Source organism: Malaclemys terrapin, chromosome 4 (assembly GCF_027887155.1).
Source record: "Malaclemys terrapin pileata isolate rMalTer1 chromosome 4, rMalTer1.hap1, whole genome shotgun sequence".
NCBI classification, from domain to species: domain Eukaryota; kingdom Metazoa; phylum Chordata; order Testudines; family Emydidae; genus Malaclemys; species Malaclemys terrapin.
This window is the reverse complement of record NC_071508.1, coordinates 47,169,699-47,190,282: the sequence shown is the minus strand read 5'-3', so window position 1 is coordinate 47,190,282 and position 20,584 is coordinate 47,169,699. Positions and strand designations below refer to the sequence as shown.

Genomic DNA, 20,584 nt, shown 5'->3' with positions numbered 1-20,584 from the left:
TATTTGTCAAATAAATGTGGATGCTCCAGCATGGCATTGGGGAGCACAGGTTGCAGAGAGGTGGGAGATCACTGTGCAGCCTCCACCCCACAGACTCAGTGGTGAGGCTGAACCCAACCCTTACGTAGTGCAAGGACAGGGCCAGCCTACAGAAACACCCAAGGGCCCCTCCATGCCAGGTGTGGGCGGGCAGGCTCAGCAAGGCAGGTTCCAAGTGTGGGGGGATTCAGGTGTGGGTTGAGAGCGTTCGGGGGGAGGAGGGGAGGGTATGCAGGTGACTCAGTGGAAGATCTGGGTGTGGAGGGGGATCTGGGTGCACAGGGGCTTGTTGGAGGGTTCTGGGGGTAACAGTAATGGGATTTTGTAGAGGGGTCCAGGTGAAGGTGGTTGGGGCTCAGCGGGGGGTGGGTATGGGTGGGGGAGGGAGAGCTTGGCAGGGGGGTCTGGGTGTGAGGGTTTCAGTGGAGGGCCCAGATGCTGGGAGGAGTGGGGCTCAGTGGGATGGGGATCCTGGTGCAGCTAGTTGGGGTTCTGTGGGGTGGGGATCTGGGTGCAGGTGGCTCATCAGGGTGGTCCAGGTGCAGGGGAAATGGGGCTCATCGGGGGGGTTCTGAGTGCAGGAGGGTGGGGGTGAGGCTCAGCAGGAGAGTCTGGGTATGAAGGGTCTGGATGCATGGGGGTTGGGCGGATGGGGGAGCAGTTCACTGTACAGGGATTCCACTTCCTGCAGCTGAGGAGTGATGGGTGCAGGAAGCAGGGGAGTTTGCAGAGCTTCCTACAGCTGGGGGGAAATCTGGGGGTGGGTCTGACCCAGCCCCGGATGCTGTGCAGGGGAAGAGGAAGTCCCCTCCTCCCCAGCCCAGCCGGGAATAGTAGCTGAGCTCAGCGCAGGGTAGGAGCCACCCACCGGGTCTTCCCCAGTCCTGCCCCCTGCCCCACAGTGATTTACCTCTCTGCCAACTGCCCTGGGCACCCGGAACATACTGCTGGGGCGGGTTGCATGACCACTCTTGTGGCGTCACTTTGTTTCCCCATTAGAAAGTCTTTTTTTTTTCCTGCAGAGAAGTAAAGAAATCTGCAGGGAACATAAATTCTGCACATATGCTGTGGTGCAGAATTCCCCCAGGAGTAACTGTCTAGACTCTGAATGAAATATATTGCAATTATCTTAAAATAACTTCCGTGTTATCTAAATGTCCATCTAAAGTTTATCAACATAATAGTTTAAGTGGTACAAGCACTTTTCAGTTTGCTGGAAAGCTAGTGTTCTTTTTTTTTTTTAAGAGCAAGGTGAGGACAAACTGAAATTACAACTTTTTTCTAATTTGTTAAAAGTAACTGCTTTTACTGTGATTCAGAAAAAATCCCTCTTGATCTGAGGTTTTACGGGGATAGGGAAATAATCTGAGCTTTGAGGCCCTGTGCTGTATTTAATTCTTCTGGATTGTATGCTTTTTGTAGAGTCCCAACATTGCTCCTGCCTTGTTGGGAGAGAATCCCCTGTGTAAATTACTCCATTTTGTACTAATAAGATGTTGCTTATATTTTAAGTTCCTCAGGGGAAAGAACATATCATTATCTTGATCTTGTACATAGCTGGACATGATGCCCATAACATTATTCCTAGACATGAAGGACTTTGCTTCCACCAAAATCTAATGTTCTAAAACTAAGTTTATGAACTAGAGTTTAGTAAAAATACTCTGGTCTCTGAAACAAAATTTACATATTGATAGCAAAGGTTCAGCTTTAACTGACTTGCCCTAACAGCTCTCCTTTTACCATCTTTAGGGCAAATCTGATTCTCAGATTTCTCTAACTCTGTGGTAATCAGTGGCTTCTTTGACTACTTAATTAGAAATATATTCAATACATCTGAGTAGGGAAATAATATAAAACACTGCATCTGGCATGTATTTTTTTTACTTTCATAGCTACTAGTGTATCAAAGCCCTACTTAACTTGCGATATTGTGGAATCTGCAATTTCTGCAATATTAGCCTTCCACCGCAATTTTGACAGTGGGAGCACCAGGCGGCCAACAGTGGAAAAGTAATGGACCACAAATAATAAATGTCCATTATTTTCTGAAATTTCCCATGGGTTGTCTGCAACTCAGCCACAACTTTGATAATTATCCTGCAATTCAAGTGGGGCCTTACATATTGTGCATTACAAGCATATGGACACACTGCCCTGAAGAATTTACCGTCTAGTTAAACAAGAGTTTATGAAAAATTGTAAAAATACATGTTTCCTTGCATTTGAATTTAGAGATTATTTGTTCAATGGATTCCCAGACTGTGGTCTCTGAACCACCAGTGACTTGGGGAGCACTTGCTGACCAGCTACATGGTGCTGGCCCCTTTTTGTCTAAGCAGTTAAACTGAGTAAAAGATGGCTAAAAATACTTCTTTCCCTGTATAATTTTTCTATGCAAGTAATTGCTGTAGCTGCAACAGGGTTGTTATGCTATTGTGAATGAGTGAGGAAGTCTACATGAGTGCAAATTGTGGTGGAGATGGTTCACAAATTTACCTTCTAATAAGATATGGTTCACTCTGTTAAAGTTAAGGAACCACTGACAAAGGCCAGTCTGCACTGCAGGCATCAAGAGACATACCTATTTACATTTGACCTCTGAGTCTTCAAGTCCAAATTATGTTGCTGGGGAAGCTTTTATAGCCAGCACATCTCCCAGAAGTTGGTTGTAATGGGTTCATATTATTTTTTTCCTTGTAAATGTAAACCCTGATTGTCCCTGAATTTCAGGTTATCCAAATTTCAATAAACAAATCCCAAAATATGTTTATCTGAAATTCTTGTTCTCACAGGACTTTTTGGGTGTTCTGTTGTTTTTGATTCCTATGCCCAGAGAGGCTTTGAATGATCAGTTTTACCTATATTTCTCCTTTCCTCACTATTTAAAGAGTTTGGATCTCTCCCCACTCTTAGATGAAAATCAAATAAGCCTTGCTCAAATGCCCTGTGTCGCAACATCCTCCTGGCCAAGGGAGGATGGATGCAGCTCCAGGGTCACTCAGTTGATGTGAGAACCTCCCTCAGCTTCTTACTTTCATGGGAGAAAACAATTGGCTTGATATCCAACCTCTGATATCCAGGTCTCAGACATCTGAACTCAAGGTACTGATGACCACAGATGTCTTTTAATGGGATCTACATATTTTTAACTTCTGCTGTGCGTCATACTTTAAAAATAGCATTCTTTTATATGTAATATAAAATAAAATACTTTCAGTGATTTCATAATTGGATGTAGAAGCAAATATTGAGCTGGTGTTACCTTTTGGTGTGTAAATCTAACTTTGGCTTCTTTAGTAAAGCAGAAGATGCTGCCTCAGATTCTGTGGAAGCTGCTAAACATGCAAGTGATAAAAAAGGTAAGTGTGCATTGTAAGTAACTATATAAGATTATACTAATAGTGGTAAGCCTCCTGTTTCTCTTGTACACTGAAATCCTTTTCTATACAACTACAAAAATGTTTACATCCAAAATGGTGTATGCATGTGTCTATTTAAGGCTCTAGTAGTGACCCGTAGTTAAGGCTAAGAGGCCATTTCTAAGTTTTGACAAAATCAGTAGATCCAATTTTGTTCAAGTGTGAAAACCCTTATCTTTGATCAGAACACTTTGCAACTAAATAAAATGACAAAATGGAAACTTCAGACTTGACTTGTAAAGCTCTGGCAAGTTTCTTCAAAGTTTGAAGATTATTAGTTGCATATCTTTAAAGTTATAAACATTTTAAAATGGACAGTCTTTTGTGCACATCACGTCTACAAATACTTTAGAAGCAAGAGGAAGACCAAGGACGGTATAAGTCGTTACACGATCGGGGGAGGGGGAAACAATAACAGAAAATGTGGAAATGGCAGAGGTGCTTAATGACGTCTTTGCTTCGGTTTTCACCAAGAAGGTTGGCGGTGATTGGACGTCTAACATAGTGAATGCCAGTGAAAATGAGCTAGGATCAGAGGCTGAAATAGGGAAAGAACAAGTTAAAAATTATTTCAAGTTAGATGTCTTCAAGTCAGCAGGGCCTGATGAAATGCATTCTAGAATACTCAAGGAGCTGACTGAAGCAATATCTGAGCCATTAGCGATTATCTTTGAAAAGTCATGGAACACGGGAGAGATTCCAGAAGCCTAGCACTATATTTGCCCTGTTCCAATCTATAAAAAGGAAAATAAGGACAACCCAGGGAATTAGACCAGTCACCTTAACTTCCGTACCTAGAAAGATAATGGAGCAAATAATTAAGCAATCAATTTGCAAACATCCAGAAGATACTAAAGTGATAAGGAACAGTCAGCATGGTATATCTAACATGGTTTGTGTATATATAACAGTCAGACGTGGTATAGCTTGACTTTAGTAAAGCTTTTGATGCTGTCTCACATGACCATCTCATAAACAATATAGGGAAATGCAACCTAGATGGAGCTACTATAAGGTGGGTGCAAAACTGGTTGGAAAACCATTCCCAGAGAGTAATTATCAATGGCTCAGTCATGCTTGAAGGGCATTACGAGTGGGGTCCCGCAGGGGCCTGTTCTGTCTCCGGCTCTGCTAATATAGTCATCAATGATTTAGATAATGGCATAGAGGGTACAGTTATAAAGTTTGCAGACGATACCAAGCTGGAAGGGGTTTCAAGTGCTTTGGAGGATAGGATTAAAATTCAAAATTATCTGGACAAACTGGAGAAATGGTCTGAAGAAAATAGGATGAAATTCAATAAGGGCAAATGCAAACTACTCCATTTAGGAAGGAACAATCAGTTGCACACACAAAAAATTGGAAATGACTGCCTACGAAAGAGTACATCAGAAAGGGATCTGGGGGTCATAGTGGAACACAAGCTAAATATGAGTCAACAGTGTTGCCAAAAAAAAAAAAGCGGGTGGGGAAAGTGAACACAATTCTGGGATGTATTAGCAGGAGTGTTGTATTCAAGACACGAGAAGTAATTCTTCCTCTCTACTCCAAGCTGATTAGCCCTCAACTGGAGTATTGTCCAGTTCTGGGCACCAAATTTCAGGAAAGATGTGGGCAAATTGGAGAAAGTCCAGAGAAGAGCAACAAAAATGATGAAAGGTCTAGAAAACAACTTATGAGGGAAGATTGGAAAAAATTAGGTTTGGTCTGGAAAAGAGAAGACTGAGAGGGGACATGATGATAGTTTTCAAGTACATAAAAGGTTGTTCTTAACTGCTCAGGATAGGACAAGAAGCAGTGGGCTTAAATTGCAGCAAGAGAGGTTTAGGCTGGACATTAGGAAAAACTCCCTAACTGTCAAGGTGTCTAATCCCTGGAATAAATTGCCTAGGGAGGCTGTGGAATCTCCATCATTGGAGATTTTTAAGAGCAGGTTAGACAAACATCTGTCAGGGATGCCCTAGGTAATACTTAGTCCTGCCATGAGTGCAGGGGACTGGACGAGAAGACTTCTCGATATCCCTTCCAGTCCTATGATTCTATGATTAGTTCTTCACTATATGGGATTTTGAACATGCTTGAAGTCTGTTCGCCAAAGAATGTCCTTTGTTGGTGAAGACAGAAAAAACTTAGGTTGAATCTTTCAACAAATTCTGAAATTCAAATTAAAGACTTTATCATCTGTGCACGCACGGTGGGATGCATTAAGGTTGCACAGGCAACCTTAATACTGGCATTGCATAATCTGGATGCTTGACTTTGCAATCTTAAATTTCTTTCATAGGTGTTTTTGGTAAATTTAGAAATACATTGGGGCCAGCACCAAGCACCTAAATGCTTTCAAAACTATATTTTAAAAAAGCAGCTTTTATGCTTTAAGGCCAACAGTGGAAACCCCATGCTTCATATCAGGCTACCAATCCCTACTATTAAATTGAATCAAAAATCTTTCCGAGGCTTTGAAGTCTTAAACTGTGTGTGAAGCTTATTAAATTTGAGCAGGCCACTAGAGGGGGGGAGTTAAAAAGCATAGATTTTTCTACTAAGGGTATGTCTACACTATGAAATTAGGTCGAATTTATAGAAGCCGGTTTTATAGAAATCAGTTGTATACAGCCAATTGTGTGTGTCCCCACATAAAATGCTCTAAGTGCATTAAATCGGCGGACCGCATCCACAGTACCGAGGCTAGCGTCGACTTCCGGAGCGTTGCACTGTGGGTAGCTATCCCACAGTTCCTGCAGTCTCCGCCGCCCACTGGAATTCTGGGTTGAGATCCCAATGCATGAATGATGCAAAACAGTGTCGCGGGGGGTTCTGGGTACATGTCATCAGGCACCTCTCCCTCCGTCAGAGCAACAGCAGACAATCGATTCGTGCCTTTTTACCTGGGTTACCTGTGCGGACAACATACCATGCCAAGCATGGAGCCCGCTCAGCTCAGCTCACTGTCACCATATGCCCTCTGGGTGCCGGCAGACGTGGTACTGCATTACTACACAGCAGCAGCTAATTGCCTTTTGGCAGTAGACGGTGCAGTATGACTGGTAGCCTTCATCGGCGATCTGGGTGCTGGCAGATGTGGGGCTGGCAGACGTGGGGCTGCATTGCACACAACAGCAGCCCCTTGCCTTTTGGTAGAAGATGGTATATTACGACTGATATCCGTCGTCATCGTACTGCAGTGGCTGTCAATCATGGGCACCTGAGCAGACCTGCTCAGTCCTATCGAACCGTCTCGACGATGATGGCTATCAGTCGTAGTATGCTATTTTCTGCCAAGCGCCCAATATTTTCAGCCAAGCACCCAGAAGATGCCGAGGGCTATCAGTCATGCTGCACCATCGTCTGCCAGCTTAAGATGTAAAAAATAGATTTGTTCTGTATTCATTTGCTTCCCCCTCCCTCTGTCAAATCAGCGGCCTGCTAAACCCAGGGTTTTCAGTTTAATCTTTGGGGGGACCATTCTGTGTGACAGTTGTTTGTGTTTCTCCCTGATGCACAGCCATCTTTCTTGATTTTAATTCCCTGTACCTGTACGTCATGTCGTCACTCGGCCCGCCCTCCCTCCTTCCCCTGGTCCGTCAGATGCTAGTTTCGCGTCTTTTTTCAGACCAGGCGCCATAGCTAGCACTGGGATCATGGAGCCCGCTCAGATCGCTGCGGCAATTATGAGCACTATGAACACCACGCGCATTGTCCTGGAGTATATGCAGAGCCAGGACATGCCAAAGCAAAACCAGGACCAGCCGAGGAGGTGATTGCAGCGCGGCGACGAGAGTGATGAGGATATTGACATGGACATAGACCTCTCACAAGGCACAGGCCCCAGTAATGTGCAAATCATGGTGTTACTGGGGCAGGTTCATGCCATGGAATGCCGATTCTGGGCCCGGGAAACAAGCACAGACTGGTGGGACCGCATCGTGCTGCAGGTGTGGGACGATTCCCAGTGGCTGCGAAACTTTCGCATGCGTAAGGGCACTTTCATAGAACTTTGAGTTGCTTTCCCCTGCCCTGAAGCGCCAGAATACCAGGATGAGAGCAGCCCTCACAGTTGAGAAGCGAGTGGCCATAGCCCTGTGGAAGCTTGCAACGCCAGACAGCTACCGGTCAGTCGGGAATCAATTTGGAGTGGGCAAATCTACTTTGGGGGCTGCTGTGATCCAAGTTGCCAGGGCAATCAAAGACCTGGTGATATTAAGGGTAGTGACTCTGGGAAATGTGCAGGCCATAGTGGATGGGTTTGCTGCAATGGGATTCCCAAACTGGTGGAGCGATAGACGGAACCCATATCCCTATCTTGGCACCGGAGCACCAAGCCACCGAGTACATAAACCGCAAGGGGTACTTTTCAATGCTGCTGCAAGACCTGGTGGATCACAAGGGATGTTTCACCAACATCAACGTGGGATGGCCGGGAAAGGTACATGATGCTCGCATCTTCAGGCACTCTGCTCTGTTTCGAAAGCTGAAGGAAGGGACTTTCTTCCCGGATCAGAAAATAACCGTTGGGGATGTTGAAATGCCTATCGTGATCCTTGGGGACCCAGCCTACCCCTTAATGCCATGGCTCATGAAGCCATACACAGGCAGCCTGGACAGTAGTCAGGACCTGTTCAACTACAGGCTGAGCAAGGTCCGGATGGTGGTGGAATTTGCATTTGGACATTTAAAAGTGCGCTGGTGCTGCTTACAGACTCGCTCAGACCTCAGCGAAAAGAATATCCCCCCTTGTTATTGCTGCTTGCTGTGCGCTCCACAATATCTGTGAGAGTAAGGGGGAGACATTTATGGCGGGGTGGGAGGTTGAGGCACATCGCCTGGCCGCTGATTACGCGCAGCCAGACACCAGGGCGGTTAGAAGAGCACAGCAGGGCGTGGTGCGCATCAGAGAAGCTTTGAAAACTAGTTTTGTGACTGGCCAGGCTACAGTGTGAAACTTCTGTTTGTTTCTCCTTGATGAACCCTCCGCGCCCTTCCCCCCCCCCCCCCCAACCCGGTTCACTCTACTTCCCTGTAAACCAACCACCCCACCCTCCCATCCCCCCTTCGAGCACCGCTTTCAGAGGCAATAAAGTCATTGTTACTTGACATTCATGCATTCTTTATTAATTCATCACACAACTAGGGGGATAATTGCCAAGGTAGCCCGGGATGAGTGGGGGAGGAGGGAAGGAAAAGGACACACTGCAGTTTAAAACTTTAACTTTCTGATGCTCGGGCAATCATCTAGGGTGGAGTGACTGGGTGGCCGGAGGCCCCCCCACCGTGTTCTTGGGCGTCTGGGTGAGGAGGCTGTGGAACTTGGGGAGGAGGGCTGTTGGTTACACAGGGGCTGTAGCGGCCATCTCTGCTCCTGCTGCCTTTCCTGCAGCTCAACCATACGCTGGAGCATATCAGTTTGATGCTCCAGCAGCCGGAACATCGACTCTTGCCTTCTGTCTGCAAGCTGACGCCACCTATCATCTTCAGCCCGCCACTTGCTCTGTTCATCCTGTGATTCAGCCCGCCACTTCTCCTCTCGTTCATACTGTGCTTTTCTGTAGTCTGACATTGACTGCCTCCACGCATTCTGCTCTTTCAGCGTGGGAGGACATCTGGAGCTCCGTGAACATATAATCCCGAGTCCACCGTTTTCTCCTTCTAATCTTCACTATCCTCTGTGAAGGAGAAACATTTGCAGCTGATGGAGGAGAAGGGAGAGGTGGTTAAAAGACACATTTTAGAGAACAATGGGTACACTCTTTCACGTTAAATTTTGCTGTTCACATTACAGAGCACATGTGCTTTCGTTACAAGGTCGCATTTTTCCTCTTCTATTGAGGGCCTGCCAGTTTGGTGTGAGAGATCACTCACGCAGTGCCAGGCAACAGATTTCGGCTTGCAGGCAGCCATGGTAAGCCACAGTCTTTTGGCTTTTTTTAACCTTCTTAACATGTGGGAATAGTTTCAAACAGTAGCGCCCTCATTTCCCGTACCAAGCACCCGTTGGGTTGGCCATTTAAAATGGGTTTGCAATGTAAAAGGAGGGGCTGTGGTTTCCAGGTTAACATGCAGCATAAACGCAACTAACCCCCCTCTTCCCCCCCCCCCCCCCAAATTATCGGGGATGATCACTTCACCCCTCCCCCCACTGCGTGGCTAACAGCGGGTAACATTTCTGTTCAGCAGAGTAGGAACGGGCACCTCTGAATGTCCCCTTAATAAAATCGCCCCATTTCAACCAGGTGACCGTGAATGATATCGCTCTCCTGAGGATAACAAAGAGCGATAAGGAATGGATGTTGTGTGCATGCCAGCAAACACTGGGACCATACGCTGCCATGCTTTGTTATGCAATGATTCCAGACTACGTGCTACTGGCCTGGCGTGGTAAAGTGTCCTACCATGGCGGACGGGATAAGGCAGCCCTCCCCAGAAATCTTTTGCAGAGGCTTTGGGAGTACATGAAGGAGAGCTTTCTGGAGATGTCCCCGGAGGATTTCCGCTCCATCCCCATACATGTTAACAGACTTTTCCAGTAGCTGTACTGGCCGCGATTGCCAGGGCAAATTAATCATTAAACACGCTTGCTTTTAAACCATGTGTAATATTTACAAAGGTACACTCACCAGAGGTCCCCTGTGTGCCCTCAGGGTCTGGGAGCACGCCTTGGGTGAATTCGGGGGTTACTGGCTCCAGGTCCAGGGTGATAAACATATCCTGGCTGTTGGCATTTCTCCGCTTCCTTGCTGCTGTGAGCTATCTACATTATCTTCATCCTCATCTTCCTCGTATCCCGAACCTGCTTCCCTGTGTTTCTCCAGTGACAGTCATAGCACACAGTTAGGGTAGTGGTGGCTGCACCCCCTAGCATGGCATGCAGCTCCGCGTAGAAGCGGCATGTTTGCGGCTCTGCCCCGGACCTTCCGTTTGCCTCTCTGGCTTTGTGGTAGGCTTGCCGTAGCTCCTTAATTTTCACGCGGCACTGCTGTGTGTCCCTGTTATGGCCTCTGTCCTTCATGGCCTTGGAGACCTTTTCTAATATTTTGCCATTTCGTTTACTGCTACGGAGTTCAGCTAGCACTGATTCATCTCCCCATATGGCGAGCAGATCCCGTACCTCCCGTTCGGTCCATGCTGGAACTTTTTTGCGATCCTGGGACTCCATCACAGTTACCTGTGCTGATGAGCTCTGCGTGGTCACCTGTGCTCTCCACGCTGGGCAAACAGGAAATGAAATTCAAATGTTTGCAGGGCTTTTCCTGTCTACCTGGTCAGTGCATCTGAGTTGAGAGCGCTGTCCAGAGCGGTCACAATGAAGCACTGTGGGATAGCTCCCGGAGGCCAATAACGTCGAATTCTGTCCACACTACCCCAGTTCCGACCCGCTAAGGCCGATTTTATTGCTAATCCCCTCGTTGGAGGTGGAGTAAAGAAACCGGTTTAAAGGGCCCTTTAAGTTGAAAGAAAGGGCTTCGTCGTGTGAACGTGTCCAGGCTTAATTCAATTTAACGCTGCTAAAGTCGACCTAAACTCGTAGTGTAGACCAGGCCTAAGAGTACCTTGGTGCTTCCCAGGGCAGAGTTTAACTTTGGGAGCAATGCAATAGATCTGAACTCCCACAGTGGGACATGGGAAAACAGGATCTTTCAGGTAATTGGTTCCCACACCATCTGAGGAGTTTGGTAAATTGTAACCAGAATCTTGAATTGTATTTGAAAATGAGTAATGGCCAGTATAGTGCTCATAGCACCTTGCCAAGCTCAAAAGCTAGGCTGCTACATTCTGCATTACTCAAAGCTTTTGACCATTTTAAAGGGCAGCCCCAGTTAGTTTGCAACCTGGGCAAAAATATAACACCGCAGTTTTCTATGTTCTTCCCACTCCCACCTCCTGTTTAAGACTGGTTCAAGCTCTTGAGACAGGCTTAAATGGAGGGTAGAAGAAATTGCAAGTTCCATATGCTCTTCAGGGAAAATTATGAATCCATCGTGCCCCGTCACTCCTGCTGTGCATCTTGATTGCGAAGGTTGGCCATACTTCTCAACTGGAAAAGATGCAGTTGGCATTCTCATGTCATTCTCCTATGCAAACTAAGGAAGTGTGGTCTACATGAAATAACTATAAGGTGGGTGTACAACTGGTGGATAGAACATACTCAAAGATTAGCTATCAATGGTTCACCGTCAAATTGGGACAGCATATCTAGTGGGGTCCCAAAGGGGTCAGTCGTGGGTCTGGAATGAAGTAATTAATGAAAATATTGAATAAAATTTTCAGATTACATCAAGCTAGGAGGGGTTTCAAGCACTTTGGAGGACATAATTAGAATTCAAAAGGACCTTGACAAATGGGAGAATTGGTCTGAATTCCCCAAGATGAAATTCAATAAATATAAGTACAAAGTACTTCGCTTATCAAGAAAAAAAATTCAATTGCACAAATACAAAATGGGGAATAAAGTGGTGGTACTGCTGAAAAGAATCTGGGAGTTATAGTGGATCACAAATTGAATGAAAATCAACAATGTGATGCAGCTGTGAAAAAGACTAACAGGAATGTGGTATGTAAGACATTGGAGGTAATTGTCCCACTCTACTTGGCACTGGTGAGTACTCTGACCAATTCTGGGTGCCAGATCTTAAGAAATATGTGGAAAAAGTGTACAGAGTCTGGAGGAGAACAAGAGAAAATCTAAAAGGTTTAGAAAACCTGGTGCATGAGGAAAAGTTTGGCGGGGGGCAGAACCCTGGGCATTTTTCGTCTTTAGAAAAGACTGATAAGTCTTCAAATATATTAAGTGCTGTTATAAAGAGGACAATGATCAATTTTCCTCCATGTTTACTGAAGGTAGAATAAAAAGTAATTGGCTTAATCTGCAGGAAGCAAGATTAAAATTAGGAAAAATGTTCTGTGTGTAAGGATAGTTAAGCTCTGCAATAGGCTCCAAAGGGAGATTGTGGAATCCCCATAATTGGAAGTTTCTAAAAACAAATTGTACAAACACCGGTCAGGGATGGTGTAGGTTTACTTGGTCCTGCCACAGCAGAGGGGACTAGACTTGATGACTTCTCAAGGTCCCTTCTGTGCTACATTTCTATGATTGTGGGGATTCTCCATATGCATTCTCCTGCCCATCAATATCACTTCTCTTTCTGGTTTGAGCCTGAACCAATTTTGCTGCTGTTGAAAGTCCAGTGCAGCGGTGATTATAGTTATGATCCAGAGGTTCAATAATATTGCTTAATGGCACTATCAAAATATTTAATATAGCACCAAATCAATCCAAACGTATTCAGATTTGTATTAAGAATGTTTTTATTTTCATAGAAAAGCTAGCAGATCAAGTGATGCAAAATCCACAAGTCTTGGCAGCTCTGCAGGAGCGACTTGACAGTTCGTCTCACACTCCTTCAAGCTATATTGAAACGTAAGTACAATGCATATCACACTTTCAGCAAGACTGAAAAAATAACAGACCAGAGTTACTATTTAGTCAGAAAAATAGAAATGTCAGAGTAAGGAGTGTTGCTGCTTTAATAGATGGTGCAATGGCCACCATCGTAGAGAGGAGGACCCAAATTGCTCTAGATCAGTTCCACAAACTATTAACCTAAGATTGCATCCTGATACGAGAGTAGTTCACTTTAGTGTTAAGTTAAAACTGAATACTACTCAGATTTTTTTATGTCCATCTTCAATTCCCCTTAACTGGGTTTTGGATCACTTCTCTGAGATTGCTTCTATCATAATCTCTCTTCACTGGATTATGCTTAGTTTTTAGAACTGAGTTCTCTAGGGTCAGTACTGGGTTATAAAGTGAAGGGTTCAACACTTCTGGAACTTTCTCTTCTGCGTGAGAGTGTGAGAATAGGTTAATCTGTTCAGGGAAGTTTTTGGAGGTTTGGTTCATATGTGGCAATTTGGCCTTGTTTTGTCAGTGTATAAATTTACGTTTCAGAGTACAGCCCATGAATACATGCTTTTCTCTACAAAATACACAATTCTTTTCCATAGAAGGGTCGACATAATTGTAATTGCACAAATTTAGATGTAAAAAAAAGAAGTTACTTTCTGCCATCTGAAATATAGGGGAGGCTGATGGTCTAGGGCAGGGGTCGGCAACGTTTGGCACGCGGCTTGCCAGGGTAAGCACCCTTGCGGGCCGGGCCAGTTTATTTACCTGCTGATGCAGCAGGTTCGGCTGATCGCGGCCCCCACTGGCCGCGGTTCGCTGTCCCGGACCAATGGGGGTGGCGGGAAGCCGTGGCTAGCACATCCCGTGCCGCTTCGCGCCACTCCCATTGGCCCGGGATGGCGAACCGCTGCGAGTGGGGTCCGCGATCAGCTGAACCTGCCGTGTCAGCAGGTAAATACCCTGGCCCGGCCTGCCAGGGTGCTTACCCCGGCGAGCTGCGTGCCAAATGTTGCCGACCCCTGGTCTAGGGCAAGGGTCGGCAGCCTTTCAGAAGTGGTAGTGTGCCGAGTCTTAATTGATTCACTCTAATTTAAGGTTTTGCGTGCCAGCCATACATTTTAATGTTTTTAGAAGGTCTCTTTCTATAAGTCTATAATGTATAACTAAATTGTTGTATGTAAAGTAAATAAAGTTTTTAAAATGTTTAAGAAGCTTCATTTAAAATTAAATTAAAATGCAGAGCCCCCCCCAGACTGGTAGCCAGGACCTGGGCAGTGTGAGTGCCATTGAAAATCAGCTCATGTGCCGCCTTTGCCACGTGTGCCATAGGTTGCCTACCCCTGGTTTGGGGATGGAAGATAATAGCAGGGATCTCAAACTTAATTTACCTTAGGGTCAGTGCCAGTCCTCAAATCCTCCCAGTGGGCTAATAATGTCACTGAAGATGGTGTTCAGAAAATAAAACGTTTATATTGTATTTTTTATTTCGAATTTCTTAGAAATAAAAAAACTGTCATACCACAATGTTATACAATTCTTCGCTTGCCAGGGAGTTTAGTTTCAGAGGGGCAGCTGTGTTAGTCTCTATCAGCGAAAACAATGAGGCGTACTTGTGGCACCTTAGCGATTAAAAAAATTTATTTGGGCATAAGCTTTTGTGGGTTTTAACCCACGAAAGCTTATGCCCAAATAAATTTTTTAATCTAAGGTGCCACAACTACTCCACAGTTTTTAGTGTTTGCCAGACACCTGGCAACGCTTCAGTTCTGTCAGTTTGTTGATGTTTGGCCTCAGTGACTGAGCAGTTGAAACCTTCAAGATTGCAGCAAGGTGTGCTTCAGATAGTAGTTGTTCGGTATTTTGACTTGTTTATATTCATTGTGGGGGGGGGAAAAAGTGATGCTGCCTCCATGGCTGACTCTGCCCGGCAACAAATGATGGTATCTCTGTCCCTCTCCCCCAGCCGATGGGAGCTGCGGGGGGGGTTGGGGGCGGGGATGGGGCGGTGCCTGTAGCGAACATTGCAAGCAGTGTGGCTGCCTGTACCTTTCCTCCGCTGGCTGCAGTGGGGAGGTTCTTGGGTCGCAGATGGCCCATGGGCCGGGAGTTTCAGACCCCTGATAATAGTATCAAGGACAACATGGATAAGAAAAGATTCTTATAAAGCTTTTAAATGCCCTATTAAAGGAACGTGGGGGGGGGGGGGGGGGGAAGGGTGTTGTGGCTAAGCCAAACCTTCCTATGACTAAAGAGTATAGCTATAATATCAGGATAATGCACAATGACTATTAGATGTGAAGAAGCTAACTTTCTAGACTTACAGAGCTGTTTATTTCTAGGTTACCAAAAGCAGTAAAAAGAAGAATTGATGCCTTGAAACAACTCCAGGTGAAGTGTGCCCATATAGAAGCTAAATTTTATGAAGAAGTTCATGATTTAGAGAGAAAATATGCAGCCCTCTATCAACCTCTCTTCGATAAGGTAGGAAGATTATAAAGATTTTTTCCAAACTGCTGTTTTCTCAAACTTCCTTTGTTTGGAGGTAAATAGAGAAGAGTAAAATAGAAACAAATTCTCTCTCCTTTCTCTGTCTCCCCCCCCCCAGCTGCTTTAAAGTGAAGCTTGGATTACCAATCTAGAACTCTAGCCCTTGTTCTTTTCTCATCCTATCAGATGTTCCATATTGTAAAAACCGTACTTCCAGTGATAAAGGCTGGGGTTAGTTACTCCTTTTGTAACTCTAAAGAGGGGAACTGCTGGAGAGCTGTGTAAAGCATTCTTTTCTACTCCTCTGATTGTATTAAAAACTCCAAGACTTATGGACAGTTTCCCCATATACAGAATCTATAGCAGATGCACTAGCATATCCAAAGCATGTTCTTGATATCACTACTCCAGCACCAGTCAGTCCGTTAGGTCTTTTCCTGCAAGGCCTGGCACTCAGACTAGTTGGCTATACATTACAAAATAAACAAAACCTCACAAAGGAATTAAACGGGCTAACAAAACAAGGCAATATCTGGAAAATCCCTGTCAGATTCCTGAACTTGTTGCTGGGTGTAAAAGAAGATATATAGTGAGTCTGTATCCTATACTTGGGCTCTTGGGTTTATTAGAACTGCACTAGATAGTACATTTTAGCAACTTTTCTAGATCCCAGCCTCTTCACTTTAAAAATTGCTTCAAAAACTACAACACACAAACAAAACTATTGATGCTATGATAATATTCATAAGTCACACTTTCTTTTGTTTACATTCAATAATGAGAAAATAGCAAACACCTTTCTGGAGGTGGAGGGTGGGTGTACATTTTCTCAAAGGTAGACATCTACACAAAGTAGACAGAGATTTTTTTCTCTTTGACAGAAGAATTCCTTTAATTGGTGGAGAACATTCTTTAGTACAACAGATTGTTTGTTCTTAATGTCAACTCTTGGTTCTTACCTAAATTTTAGCTTTAACATTCACCATGTTAGATATAAATAATAATGAACTCTTTGGAGACAATTTCATCCTCTGTCTATTCATGTCTTCATTTTCTTTGCATAGCTAATGCATTTTTCTGTGTAATCGATAGGATTGTAATTGAACTTCTCTTATATGTGAAAAGTGTATTTGTAGCCTGCTGCGAACTCCTAAAATTGGTACCTGTGATTCTGAATTTCCTGACATTGACCATCTAAAAAACACTGCAGTTTTTGATAGTGGGACAGTTTCTCTTCTCTGGAGCATTGGCAGAATCTGGCCCAAGGAGGCTCATACTAGTGTAGGGGAATCTTCTGGTGACATAGAGCTAGTATACTGGTTTTGCACTAGCTCTCCTTGCTGCTGGCCAAGTGTGTGTGGCTGGTGCTTTACTAAGCCCTGCTGGTCTCTGACTGCATTTTCAGCCTCTTGGTCGTGGTGGCAGCCTGTGTAACTCAGCCATTAGGCTACTCCAAAGTTACGTTGAGGACTTGTCTGGTGCAGAGCCAGTGAAAAAGTGAACTTTATACCATCTTTGCAGTCTCCATCTTTCCTCCATTGCTGTGATCCTCTGCTGTGGCTGAGGATTTGTCTCTTTTGTACAGAACTTTTTTTGCTCCCCTGTGGTGTGTAAGGGTCTCTAGGAAAAGTGCAATTAATGCCTGGTCTATACTAGGAAATTAAGTGACAGTTATACTGACCTAGGGGTGTGAAAATTCAACACCTCTGAGCTATGCAGTTAAATCAACCTAACCCCCATTGTAGACAGTGCTAAGTTGACAGGAGAAGCCTTTCAGTCAGCATAGGTACTGTATTTTCTGGCGTATAAGATTACTTTTTAACCCAGGAAAATCTTCTCAAAAGTCGGGGGTCGTCTTATAGGGCGGGTGCTGAAACTTCCGAGCCGGACTGGAGAATCTGCGGTCGCCGCATATGGTGGGGGGAGTTCAAAAACGGCCGCGGCCGCATCCCCGCCCAATGACGAGGTGAGGGGGCGCCTCACCGGGAAGGTGTAAGTGAAGGGCGGAGCAAGCTGCAGGCGTCCGGGACGCCCGGGGTATGGAAAAAAGAGAGAGAGCGGCGCTGTGCCCAGAAAAACACGCCTCTTTCACCCGTCTGGCCCGCCCTTGTATCCTATTACCCTACCTCCTTCTCTGCCTCTCAGATCTCGCTCCTGAGGACTGCAGTGAAGCGGAGCAGGCGCGCATGTGTGAGATCTGAGAGGCAGAGAAGGAGGTAATAGGATACAAGGGCGGGCCAGACGGGTGAAAGAGGTGTGTTTGCGCTACCGCTCTGATAGTCTTGGAGACAGGGAGGGCTGGGCAGGCAGGGACAGCTGACCAATCCAAGCAGGCTTTGTATACAACAACCAGCCAATCGCCGATAAGGTACATCACTTGCCGTGATTGGCTGGTTGTTGTATACTGGGTACCACATACAGTACAGCACCAGTATCTGTACCTGTTCATACAGTATAGCACCAGTACATACAGTACAGTATACAAATGTCCAACAGTCAAAACCCCATCATGGCTCCACCAGCAAGAAGAAAGAAATATGAAGCCAGTTTCAAACTTAAAGTTGTAAACTTTGCCATGGAACATAATAACTGCGCTGCTGCAAGACAATATGGAGTAACAGAAAAGATGGTTCGGGACTGGAAAGCAAATGAAAAAGCATTAGAGTATGCCAAGGGGTAAGTGTGCATTAAGAAGAGGCACTCCACATTGGCCAGAACTCGAAAAACATGTAGCAGACATGGTGAATGAGCATTGCCAAAACGGTTATGTAGTGACACGAAATAAAATGCATTTGTTTGCACTTCAGTGGGCCAAATCTAACCCAGATCACAGCAACAGATTTAAGGCCACTGTATCCTGGTGTACTAGATTCATGGAAAGGCATAATATGGTACTGAGGCAAAAGATGAAAATTGCCCCAAAATTACCTGCAGATCTTGATAGCAAAGTAAATAGTTTCCATCGATACGTAATACAACAGCGCACTAAACATGGCTATGCGTTAAGTAGTATTGGAAATATGGATGAAACTCCAATGAATTTTGATATGGTTGGAAATAAAACTGTCCATCAAAAAGGTGAAAAAACAATTTTAATTAAAACAGGACATGAGAAGTCCAGTTTTACAGTGGTACTAGGATGCACAGCTGATGGCGCCAAACTGAGACCAATGATTATTTTTAAAAGAAAAACCATGCCGAAATTCAAGTTCCCTGTTGGTTGTTTTGTACATGTGAATGAAAAAGGCTGGATGGATGAAGAAGGGGTAAAGCTATGGCTTGATAATGTATGGAGCAGGCGACCAGGTGGACTTATTCAAAAATGTAGTCTACTGGTGTGGGATATGTTCAGGGCTCATTTAACTCCCAGCACCAAGCAAATACTTGCAAGACTAAACACAGATGCGGCAGTTATTCCTGCAGGATTGACATCATTGGTACAGGCACTGGATGTGTGCCTAAACAAGCCATTTAAAGATCGCATTCAAGAACAGTGGAATGAATGGATGGTTAGCGGCAAAAAGTCATTCACAAAAGGAGGAAACATGCGTGCTCCACAGTTGGATGTTTTGTGCAAGTTTGTCATAAAAGCCTGGAATGATATTGATGCAGAAACAGTAATCAAGTCTTTCAAGAAGTGTGGCATATCAAATTCATTAGATGGTATGGAGGACGACTACTTGTGGCAAGATGAAGAGGAAGCCGAAGCTGAGACCACACCATCTGATACGGAATTCGATCCATACGATGACTGCCTTACAAATGTATCACAAGATGTCATTGATGTACTTATGATATCAGATGACGAACAGGAGGATTTTGAAGGCTTTTAAAGGGAAACTGTCACGCCAGCAAAACCTGTAAAAATACCGTAGCTTGCAGTTATGATGGGCGTTGCTAACTCGCCAGGGACTTGCCTGGCACTTGCTCTCTCTCTCTTGTTTGTTATCTTCCTCCTATCATCATCAGTTCCAGTTTGGTTGACAGCTTAGAAAACAAACAGCATGGCAGCTCCCATGGGTTTATTGTCTTATCCTTCCTTTCAGCTTTAGAGTGAATTAGGAAAAGTTTAATCCACTTGCACTGTTTTATGTTTACATGTTTGATGACAAACAGCCTTATGTTTATAAGTGACAGTTTTCCTGCTAAGTACCTGCATGTCATAAGCATTTGAATTAAAATTACCATATTGAAATCAAATCTGATGTTTTTTAATTTTTTTTTGGTGTGCGTTGGAAGAGGGGTAGTCTTATACGGCGAGTATATCCCAAACTCTATATTTTAACTGGAAAAGTTGGGGGTCGTCTTATACGCCCAGTCGTCTTATACGCCGGAAAATACGGTAGTATTTTCACAGAAATGTTATAGTAGCACAGCTGTGCTCCTATAGTAGTTTATTTGCAGACATATGCTGACTGCTATACAAGAGTAGGAACTATTTGACAGCACCATTTTTATAGCCAAAGTACGTGAGCTAAAAGTTATTTTTGCTGACATTCAGTGGTACCTATTTGAAATTGTAGTAAAGTACAAAACAGACAATTGTGACTTCCACTTTTTTGTTTTCACTTTAAACATAAGTAACTCTAGTTCTGTTTAGTTCATTTATGTTGTAACTTACTGTTAATACATGTTGTAATCACCCTAATAAGTTGTCTGTTACCTTCATGCTCTTACCCTAATAATCGGGGATACTTATCTATCCTATTAGTGAGTCAATTGTTTTCCTTGGGGTTTTTTAAGGATTGTTTTGCATGCTGGGAGTCATTATGAGAGAATCAATTTTTGTATTTTGCCAGAGGCAGTAATTTTGCCCAGCCTTTTATAGCAGCCCAGGGAATTGTTCAGAGTAACCTTTAATTACTGCTTTAATATTTTTCTCCCTTAAATGTATAATTCTCTTGTGCAGCGAAGGGACTTTGTCATTGGTGAAGCTGAACCTACAGATGCAGAGTCAGAGTGGCACAGTGAAAATGAGGAGGAAGAAAAACTAGCTGTGAGTAGAAACAAGCTAATCATTAGTTTGAAAATTTGATAAAGGACTAATTTTGTTTATATAGCCTGAAAGATACTGTCTTAAATCTAATTTCTTTGAAATCTAGATTTCATATAGAACTCTTGTAATAAGCACAAGCCTGGACTGAACACAATGACATATAGGACTTGTCTACACGAACAGTTAGTTCTTGGCAAGTTGAGGTGTGAATTTAATCTACCCCATTCTAGCCCGCCA

At 44.3% G+C, this 20,584-nt stretch overlaps 1 protein-coding gene across 3 annotated transcripts in view; it reads left to right on the top strand.

Annotated features, from left to right (window-relative positions):
* Positions 1-20,584, top strand: part of NAP1L4 (nucleosome assembly protein 1 like 4) — a 64,180-nt gene that overhangs the window by 8,341 nt on the left and 35,255 nt on the right. For all 3 annotated transcript variants that reach the window (XM_054025407.1, XM_054025409.1, XM_054025408.1), the window contains exons 3-6: positions 3,340-3,401; positions 12,777-12,876; positions 15,204-15,345; positions 20,261-20,347. In XM_054025407.1, coding sequence (XP_053881382.1) covers positions 3,340-3,401; positions 12,777-12,876; positions 15,204-15,345; positions 20,261-20,347 — 391 coding nt within the window. The remainder of the gene's footprint in view (positions 1-3,339; positions 3,402-12,776; positions 12,877-15,203; positions 15,346-20,260; positions 20,348-20,584) is intronic.